The sequence below is a fragment of the Cimex lectularius genome, unplaced genomic scaffold, assembly GCF_000648675.2.
Source record: "Cimex lectularius strain Harlan isolate CLEC.00 unplaced genomic scaffold, Clec_2.1 scaffold191, whole genome shotgun sequence".
In the NCBI taxonomy this organism is placed as follows: domain Eukaryota; kingdom Metazoa; phylum Arthropoda; class Insecta; order Hemiptera; family Cimicidae; genus Cimex; species Cimex lectularius.
The window spans coordinates 547,683-558,698 of record NW_019392842.1 but is presented as its reverse complement, the minus strand read 5'-3'; the positions used below and the strand labels follow the sequence as shown (position 1 = coordinate 558,698).

Here is an 11,016-nt window from a genome sequence, read left to right as displayed (position 1 = left end):
CCTAACTCTTTTTCAGTAGGGGATTAAAGGAACAGAATTACTAAGTAGTAAAGAAGGAGGTGCCTGGCAGATTGGTACACCCCAACGCATGCTAAAAGAGGAACTGAACTAATTTATACAGAAAAAAATGATTACACACTAGATAAATTCACCAGGTGTAAAACAATCAAAGAAATTCCTTAACAACTCAACCTCATTGCCGATTTAATTACATCAGTAATGGGATAACTGAGACTGAAGCATGCCAACTCTGTCACGAAAAGGCAGAAACATTGGATCAGGCCCTTTGTGACTGGAAGCTTTGGCCAGGAAACCGTACAACCTCTTTGGTACAACCGTACGCCTAAAGAAATAAGCGAAAAGAAACCCCGGAATGTGCTAAGCTGCCTTAAGAGTAGTGCACTTTTCGATGTTTGGACGTAAAGAAGAGTCAATTCCACAATAGATCATTTAGGTTCCCACAAAAGGAAAAAACGTTAATGTTTCGAACTAAAATAATAACACATTGATCTTATAAATCATATGTTTATGTTGTAATTTCAATAGTCGATTTACGTTTTTCTTTTTTCTTTACAAATGCGAAAGTGTTTTTAATTGGTTCAACGATACTGATCGTCGTTCTTCTTCGGCCTTTGGCTTCAAAGTGGGCGTGTATTTCTTCAAGGGTTTTCCCTTTGGTATCGTACATCTTGATGTAGTAAAAACAGCTAAAGGTGAGCATGGACGTGTAAACGGTGTAAATCACGAAGCATATGTGATTTACCTTGAATGCCATGTATAATTTGATGTTGAGGATTATCAGGAAAAGCTGGCTCAGTTGGAGTAGTATCATCGCCTTGGCTTTTATGTTGACAGGAAACATTTCACTGACGAGAATGGAAGGTATGTAAAGCGTTCCGAGGGCGTTGGACGCTATTTCACCTGTTATGCTGACCAAAGGGACCCAGTTGGCTTTGCCAAGATCGGCCGAAGTCAGCTCGCTTAGGACAAACCAGACGGTCGTGGTCATGCAGAAAATGCAAGACCCGGCCGCAGATATGATCAGGAGTTTCCTCCTCCCGATTCGGTCCACAGTGTTACCCGAGATCAACACGCAAATCAGCGAAATGCAGTAGAAGAGAATGCGCATATACTCCGATTTGGTAATAGCGTCGGGAAAGATGTAAGCTGCGTAGGCGTAAACCGGAAGTACTCCTGAGACCCTCTGAAACATAATGAGAGTCAACGCGAAGGAGAAAGCGCTGCGCGACAAAGGGTATTTAAAGATATCGATGTACCTAGAATTTAATGACATCTGTTCCTTCACAGTCACCACGGTCTTTTGGAACTCGTCGCTATTCGTTCCTCGGAACCAGTAAAATCTTCTTCGCGCATCATCGATCCTGCCCTTTCTTATCAAAAAATATGGCGATTCAGGGACAAGCTGAAGAGAGATGAAGTGGAAGGTTCCAACGCTCATGTTCAACAGAGCGAGCCGGAAGTAGCTCAGGTAAATTGCCATTACGGATTCAAGTATGGCACCGGCCATGAATTGAATCGTGACGAACGAGACGACCAAACCTCGCCTCGCTGGGACGGCCACTTCCGCCAGGTACGGCGTCGTGCTCATTATGCTCGTGCTTAGCCATACCCCGAGCATAAATCGACCTACGTATGAACCGTACCTGTTCTCAGAGAAGTAAATTATGAGCCACCCGGCAACGATGAAAGTAATGCCGAACTGGAGCATTCTCCTTTTCCCAAACGCCTTCTCGCCGTAACCGTACGGCATCGTTGCAACGGCCTGGCCGAAGTAGAAAATGGCCACAGCTATCGCAGCCTGAGTCATCGTCATCGTCATCACCGCTTCGCTCCTCACTTTTGCGAAAGATGCCCCCGTCCAAGACACAGCCATACCAGAGATGAATCCGTTGTTAATCACTGAAAAGAAGATATAAACAAATATAACAACTTTTTATTTCATAAAATTATCAGAACGTACCTATAATCAAGGCCAATTTGGAACCGATTGGCCCCGTCAGCACTTTGTCCATAATATGCCAACAAGAAACCAATAACTGATGTTTGTAAAAAGCACTTTAGTTTAAATATTTTTAGTTGTATTCACATATGGCCATTTAATTGCGCTACTCAATTTAGTTTTATAAACAAACACATATAATCTATCATTCATCTATTAGCCAATTTTAATTTTGTAATAATTTTACAATTATATTCAAGTACACTTCACTAAAGCTCTCCGTGGCCATTTCATTTGTCGTCGAGAATCCAACCCGATTACACGACATTTGAAAAATTGCAAAAAGGGGGAAAAATTCATAAGGTGGGGTTGAGATAGGAAGTTGATGTCCGAGAAGATCGAGGTCACGATAGCTCAAGTGGTAGAGCAGCGGCGTATCTAGCCGAAGATCGTGGGTTCGAATCCCGCTCGTGCCATTAACTTTTTTTCATCTCAATTAAAAACCTTAATTAATTGTTTTGATCTTTATTGAGATCATCTTCAGGGCCTTGTGTTATCTGCATTTCAACAAAAAAGTTCTCTGATTGATAGCCGATGCGAATTTCTTCTCATTGTTGGCGATATCCAATTTTATGTTTATGAAACAAGATTTGTTTTTAAGAAAATTAAAAGAAAGGTTGATTGAAAATTAACAAAGCTGTACTTGTTTAAAGTTTTACTCGTGAAATGTCATGATTATTATTCTTTTCCCAAACCTTGTTAAAAAAAATCTTATTTCAAGGTTTAAAAAATCGTATATATGCTTTGGCATTGTAATATTGTGATTGCAATGATTCAGAGATTGTAACGGTCGCTAAGAATTTCGGAAATCGTTGTTCGGCATCTTTGTTTACCTTTTTTTCGAAATATTTCAAACCAACTACGAATATTTGCCCTGCTTACAGAATGAATGATGGGGGAAAATATAACGTCCAAATATTTGTATTCATTCACCACCTCTAAATTCTCACCATTGAAAACGAAAGAATCCGCTGTAGCTTTATATGTTACCTTTAGCAATTGTTTTCTGTATATTTATCCCAAAAAAAGCTAAGATTTTCGGTAAAGTTTTATCACAGTACATTCTTACAAAATTTCAATGAATCATAGTTTAAATTACTGTGTAGTGAATATTCGGAAATCTTTTTACAAACACACTTTAATTAGTAAACAATAATTATTCAGAAATCGTGAGATGCGGTCTGGTGTGACGTAGGTTTAAAAAAAACATTTTCTTTATCGTGCCAACGTTTCGATCTTAATTGAGATCATCTTCAGGGCATGAGATTTATAAACATTGTTTAAATTTTACAAATACATGTGGGATGTGAAAAAAATGAATTTATACAATGTTTATAACTCCCAGGCCTTCCCTTCTTTAAAAGTTATTGTTATTTCAGTCGAATATATTCATCTGCCATTTGAAACTGGGCAGAATCCCCTTCCGGCTAGGACGTGTGCATTTGAGTGCATTTTCAAATCAGACAAGGAATCGAATTGAAATATTTATTGTGCTATTTGCTACAGTGTCATCTCTGAGAACATTAACTGGGAAATGCCCTTATCTGACATTGGGATTGCCGTCGGCGTACCCGGTGACACACTATTCAATGGTATTAACGCTATTTATGGTTTGAGCAACGCCAGCATAAATTGACTTCCCTTTCAGCGGTGGCGAGTGTTCGAAGATTGCATCGGCGGTAAATCGAGTCGGACGTCTTTTAACATTGATTTTTCAGCTTTTCATCGAAATGAGCCGAGAATGGACGGCTTGAGACACAATTCTAAAACGGGTTACAAATTATTTGGTTTAGGGGTTGGACCTCAGTGACTTTTTATGTCAACAATACAGTCCAGATTATAATAATCCATTTCAATTAAACCAGCAAATGTGGAAATATCATTTCTAATCGACTTAAATTTTACCTAAGACACAGACACGCAACACAATAGAAAATATTAAGTCTCTAGTGTGGCTGTCCAGTTTATTATCACCATGAAAAGGGGAAAATTTAGTCAGAATTCTGCAGACTTTGCCATGAATATTGTGTGACTGCAAAGCATTAGCCCTAAAACATTACCGGCATTTCGGACAAGCGAAATTAACGCCTAGGGAAATTAGTGAATTGGCATCAAGGAAGGTGCTTAAAAAGCTTCGGATAGTTAGACAGTCACCAATGATACCGTAAGGAAAATAAATAGAGAAGAACTATATCAACTTGATAAGGTTATGTTAAAAAAAAAATCCAACGCGAGTGAGATTTAAGTTTAACAAAATATAGAGTCTGTCGAGAAAAATATCTTTCGTCATTTTTTCCCAAATATACACAACATTTTGTAGAGTAATTCAGACAATAAAGGGCGGAAATTTTTTCACAAAAGAAACGCCAGAGAGTCGAGGTAATCGTCGGATCGTTTTAAAACTTTCCCAGATGTGTGAGCGATTTCTGGAAAAGCCCGCCGTGCCGATTTCGGATTCAAGTCAGGGCCTTTCTTGCTTTTAAGTTGAGATCCAACATTTTTGCATAAATCATCTTCCCTCGTGGCCCTGCTGTAAAAGTCTCTCCTGGAAGCGTTGCCGAATCTTTCGCTTCCGGCGAGATATGAAAATTACCGCCATGCCAGGAATATCAAAGAGCCGTTGGGCCAAAGGACGACTTTTTAAAATTATTGCCAAAAGACAAGTGAAAACGTCCACCCCCACCTAAGTTTCTCGGCTGTATTTGCATATTTAACCCGTTGGAACAGACTCGATCCGTCCTAATTGATAATCGGTTGACTACATCGGAATTAATCAACGCTGGGATTTCCTGTCCGAACGGAAACGGGTACGGGACCCTTTGTGACTTGAGACAGGCTCATCTTACCGACCGGCCACAACAAAGGCCAGACTGACATCATAGGCAATTCCCATATAAATTAATGCGCCCCTTGGAATCTATTTAGCTCCACCTAAATTACCTTGGCTCAAAGACAAATTTGATCTCAGTAAATTTTTAACTTCACATGGTAAAAGTTAAGATGACACTGACGAAAATCACTTTAAGAGATTGGAGTTCGATTGTATTCTACAAAATGTAAATATTATGCGCGGATTTTAAAAATTGGTGTTTGTACATGTTTATAAAACATATTACTGTATGTTCCATAGGTTTCAAATACGATAATGTCCAGATTTTATTTGGATACATGTAGTTTCACATATATAAATATAAAGGATGTCAATTTACCAATATTCTCTTGGCTTTGTCTAAAACTACTCAACTAGAACAAAATTAAACTTTTTTAAAATCATAAACTCTACTCTTAAATATTAAAATAATTACGTTTTTCCTTTCATTTGTATAAAAAAGTTAAAAAATTAAATTTTCTTTCTTCAAACAGTAACCTAGATATGTAGATTTGTAGATTCATCAAGTCAATAAGATTTTTATGAAAAATTGTACAAACTGTTTGAAAATGGGTTCACACGGAAGTGATTTCTACTTAACCTAGAAATTTTTTTTAATGCTAAGCTCTAATCTTAAACATTACTATAATTACTTTTTTACCCTGTTCTTAAATATTACAATAATTAGGTTTTTCTTTCAATTATATAAAAAAGTTAAAAAATGAAATTTTCTTTCTTCAAATAGTAACCTAGATGTGTATCCATTTGTAGATTCATCAACTCAATCAGATTTTTATGAACAATTGCAAAAACTGTTTGAAAATGGGTTCACCCAGACGTAATTTCTTTTTATTAGTTTTTCCCCGGATGTGCTCAAAAACTACATAACCTAGAAATTTTTTTATGCTATGCTTTAATCTTAAACATTACAATAATTACTTTTTACCCTACTCTTAAATATTACAATAATTACGTTTTTCCTTTCATTTATATAAAAAAGTTAAAAAATGAAATTTTCTTTCTTCAAATAGTAACGTAGATATGTATCCATTTATAGATTCATCAAGGCACACAGATTTTTATCAAAAATTGCAAAAACTATTTGAAAATCGGTTCATACAGACGCTTAGATATAACAGATCTCTACTTACTAGTTTTTCCTCTGATGTGCTCGAAACCTACTTAACCTAGAAAAAAAGTTTTGGTTTTATGCTAAGCTCGAATCTTAAACATTACAATAATTGCTTTTTTACTCTAATATTAAACATCAAAATAATTACATTTTACTTTCATATAAAAGTTAAATAATTAAATTTTCTTTCTATAAATAGTAACCTAGATATGTATCCTTTTGTAGATATATCAAGTCAATCAGATCTTTATGAAAAATTACAAAAACTATTTGAAAATCGGTTCATACAGACGCTTAGATATTACAGATTTCTACTTACTAGTTTTTCCTCTGATGTGCTCCAAACCTACTTAACCTAGAAAAAAAGTTTTTGTTTTATGCTAAGCTCTAATCTTAAAATTACAATAATTACTTTTTTACCCTACTCTTAAATATTACAATAATTACGTTTTTCTTTTCATTTATGAAAAAAAGTTAAAAAATGTAATTTTCTTTCTTCAAAGTAGTAAGATTCATCAAGTCAATAAGATTTTTATGAAAAATTGTACAAACTGTTTGAAAATGGGTTCACACCGACGTAATTTCTACTTATTAGTTTTTCCCCGATGTGCTCAAAAACTACGTAACCTGGAAATTTTTTTTATGCTATGCTTTAATCTTAAACATTACAATAATTACTTTTTACTCTACTCTTAAATATTACAATAATTACGTTTTTCCTTTCATTTATATAAAGTTAAAAGTTAAAAAATAAAATTTTCTTTCTTCAAATAGTAACGTAGATATGTACCCATTTATAGATTCATCAAGGCAAACAGATTTTTATCAAAAATTGCAAAAACTATTTGAAAATCGGTTCATACAGACGCTTAGATACAACAGATTTCTACTTACTAGTTTTTCCCCTGATGTGCTCAAAAACTACTTAACGTAGAAATTTTTTTTTATGCTAAGCTCTAATCTTAAACATTCCAAAAATTACTTTTTTACCCTACTCTTAAATATTAAAATAATTAGGTTTTTCCTTTCATTTATATAAAAAAGTTAAAAAATGAAATTTTCTTTCTTCAAATAGTAACCTAGATATGTATCCATTTGTAGATTCATCAAGTCAATAAGATGTTTAGGAAAAATTGTACAAACTGTTTGAAAATGGGTTCACACAGAAATGATTTCTACTTAACTTAGAAATTTTTTTTATGCTAAGCTCTAATCTTAAATATTGCAATAATTACTTTTTTACCCCACTCTTAAATATTACAATAATTACATTTTACTTTCATAAAAATATAAGTATGTATTTTTAGATTCATGAAGTCAATCTGATCCTTATGAAAAATTGCAAAAACTGATTGAAAATGGGCTCACACATATGTTTAGATATGAGAGATCTCTACTTATTAGTTTTCCCCTGATGTGCCCAAAAACTATTCAACCTAGAAAAAAAGTTATTTTTTGTGCTAAGCTCTAATCTTAAACATTAAAATAATTCCATTTTACTTTAATGAAAAAAGTGAAAAAATGAAATTTTGGTTGTTCAAATAACCTACATCTGTACCCATTTGTAAATTCATCAAGTCAATCACATTTTTATGAAAAATTGCAAAAACCTTTTGAAAATTGGTTCATACAGACATTCAGATATAACAAATTTCTACTTACTAGTTCTCTCCCTCATTTTATCAAAAACTACTTAACCTTTGAAAATCGTTTCTTACAAACATGGTGAGATTTCCACTTAGCAGTTTTCCCCCTGATTTGCTCAAAAACTACTTAAACTAAAAAACACATTTTTTTAGAATAAGCTCTAATCTTAAACGTTAGTTTTTATTTCATAAAACGTTAAAAAAAAGAAATTTCTATTCTTCAATTAGTAACATAGATCTAGAACTATATCCAAAATCTTGTGATAAACCAGAACTATTCGGTGTATAAACGGCCCATCTGTCAGAGGTCCGGTTGTACTCTTTGAATGGAGGGGACCCTCATTAGCTGTATAGAGGCCAGGATTAACCCAGTTGCCAAGTTACTTTAGCAAAAGCTTCCGCATCAGGCCTAATAAGAAACTTTATTCCTTTCCTCCTTGTTAACGTGGATTTTTTTTCTTTAAATACAGAATTGATTAATTTCGACGCAATTGGAGTATTGACCTGGAATTGATTTCCCTTTAAAGATATATTTTCTTGTTCCCTTTGATACGAATAATAACAGTTAATTAGAGAAAATGAGGACGCTTGAAATATAATTTTATTTTGAGCTCTATAATTAACCAATTTGTTTTTTCTATCATATAGTCATCGGTTAGATCACTTTCGACGCTTTACAAACAAAATTTTTTTATTGTAAGAACATATGTGCTAACAATGATACTGTACTTAATATTTTATTCTTAACATAATGGTAGTTTTGTGTACCTAGCGCATGCTGAGGTTGAATGAATTTATTGGCGTGAATGTATATTGTCCAAGGGTAGATGGCGGATTATTGAGGACCCATCGACCCTCAGATTAGTGATACAATAGGTGTTGAAAGTAACGGAGTAATATCGAGTACTCCATGACCATTGAATGAATGGTAATAGTAGAAAATGTATTTAAGACTGAGGGTGTGAATAGGTTTGTATCTAGGAACTGCATGCATTGGGTGTATCGGTGGCTGCAAGGATTAGACCGAGCTCTGACCCACGATTGCCAACACCCGGGGTTTGCCAGAAATATTTGCAGTAGTCTTAGTGTTTTCAGCATTGATTTGATTCACATTTAGTTTTGCCTGGCTTAATTGCATTCTGTTGTAGATTTGGAACTGTGATCTCTTTTCAGAAGAAGGCTGTATCATGGTTGACGTGTTCTTTTCAATTTCAACTATTTTTTTGTATAGGTAGTCAATTACATTATTAAATCCATTGATTTGATTAATTAATGTTTCTAGTTTTGGCATAGTGGCTGGCAGATTATTTTACTTGTGGTTTTATTAATTTAGTGCTGTGTATATTTATTGTTTGTTCTATTACGGTTTGTGAATAGAAGAGGTTGCTCCACTTAGTGCTGTTCTATTTCTTAAGGTCATTTATACAGGGTGTTCGTGTTGCAAAGTTTGCCAGTAGATTTTACATTCAAAATGGAACCAAAAAGTCCTAATTAACTATTGTCCGAATCTTAGCAGTTTCGGAGCTATTCAACTTTTTCTGATTTTTTAATATTTCACGACCTTGCTTCAAATAAACAATGATAACTACAAAACTAAAAGGTTTCGAAAAAATCCGTTATACCATTGAAAACTATGTTAAATTTCCAATAAGATGTGATTAATACTAAACTTGTAAACTTTCAATCGGGGGCGTCGGTGGCCGCAACGGTTTAGGCGTTGACACGGCGCTCATCACTGTAAGGTAAAGGTCCAGGGTTCGAATCCAGCGGCCCTGCATTATGGGCTTTTTTTCAAAAACACCGGCACCCTGAGGGTTTATATGACCTCTGCTGTTGCAAACCCTCGTAAAAAAAACTTCGTTTAATGTCCGTTTTAGTGGTGTAATTGCTTTTTTAATTACTGTGTTCAAAGATGAAGAAATTGATGAATATAGAATGTAGAAACTACTGGAAAATTTTGTAACACGAGTAGCGGGACACGCTGCACAACATTTTCTGTTGTGGTCTCATTTGCTCTATTAAGTTCCCTTTTATACAGGGTGTCCCAGATCCTTCTGACGAAACTCAGGGAATCGATTCTACTCTTCGTTTGGAGCAAAAAATGCTCAGGAGAAAATTTTCGGAAAGTTCTCTATTTTGAAGATATTCCTCAATTTGGGTTTTTTCAACTTTCCACTACTTTACCACATAAAAACGCTTACAACTTCTAAAATGTTGAGACTACAGCAAATCCAATTACTATTGAAAGAACGCTAAATTTGCTGTAAGATACTTCTTTGCAATAATCTGAATGACATAAAATGTTAGCCAATATCAATTGGAACATGTCAAAATTACAAAATTTAAAATTTTGATCATGATTGCACATTCTACTGAGATTACAAAAAATACCTACAACTTGTCAAATTTTACAAGAACTTCTTCATCTAATATGTTTTACGTTGATATATCCAGGTTTTTAAATAACGTTCTAGTAGAGTTGAAAAATAACAATTGAATGTTCGAAAACGTGAGCTAAGGTAAATTTGAAGGGGGGGGGGTAGAAATTCAGAAAGTGCATTCGAGAAGAGGGAAAACACTTTGAGCATTTCCTCTGAAAAGTTCCTCCTTTGTCGTTAGGTGCTTGCTACAAGAAGAACCATTGCATTTTATTGTATGAAGCTTTCTGGTATGGTTTTTGTGAGATTACAGATGTGTCATTTTTATTTTACAAGCGAGTTCTAATTGATTTAATTCTACCCCCCCCCTTCAAATTTACCTTAGCTCACGTTTTCGAACATTCAATTGTTATTTTTCAACTCTACTAGAACGTTATTTAAAAACCTGGATATATCAACGTAAAACATATTAGATGAAGAAGTTCTTGTAAAATTTGACAAGTTGTAGGTATTTTTTGTAACCTCAGTAGAACGTGCAATCATGACCAAAATTTTAAATTTTGTAATTTTGACATGTTCCAACTGATATTGGCTAACATTTTAAGTCATTCAGATTATTGCAAAGAAGTATCTTACAGCAAATTGAGCGTTCTTTCAATAGTAATTGGATTTGTTGTAGTCTCAACATTTTAGAAGTTGTAAGCGTTTTTATGTGGTAAAGTAGTGGAAAGTTGAAAAAACCCAAATTGACGAATATCTTCAAAATAGAGAACTTTCCGAAAATTTTCTCCTGAGCATTTTTTGCTCCAAACGAAGAGTAGAATCGATGCCCTGAGTTTCGTCAGAAGGAACTGGAACACCCTGTATAGGGCATTTGCGATGGAACGCTGGATAAAGTCCTCTATAAATAACACAAATACATTAGTTTGGACAGCCTTAATTAGTCATTAATCTCAATCTTAATGAGAGTC

The 11,016-nt window shown here is 34.5% G+C and overlaps 1 protein-coding gene across 1 annotated transcript; it reads right to left on the bottom strand.

The window, feature by feature from the left end:
• Nucleotides 1–526: 526 nt before the first annotated feature.
• LOC106664789 (facilitated trehalose transporter Tret1-like) lies at nt 527–2,082 on the bottom strand. The gene is made up of 2 exons (XM_014390782.1): nt 1,982–2,082; nt 527–1,920 (listed from the first exon to the last, which is right to left on the bottom strand). Exons 1-2 carry the CDS (start codon nt 2,031–2,033, stop codon nt 527–529), a joined length of 1,446 nt encoding a protein of 481 aa, XP_014246268.1. The 5' UTR covers nt 2,034–2,082.
• Nucleotides 2,083–11,016: the final 8,934 nt, after the last annotated feature.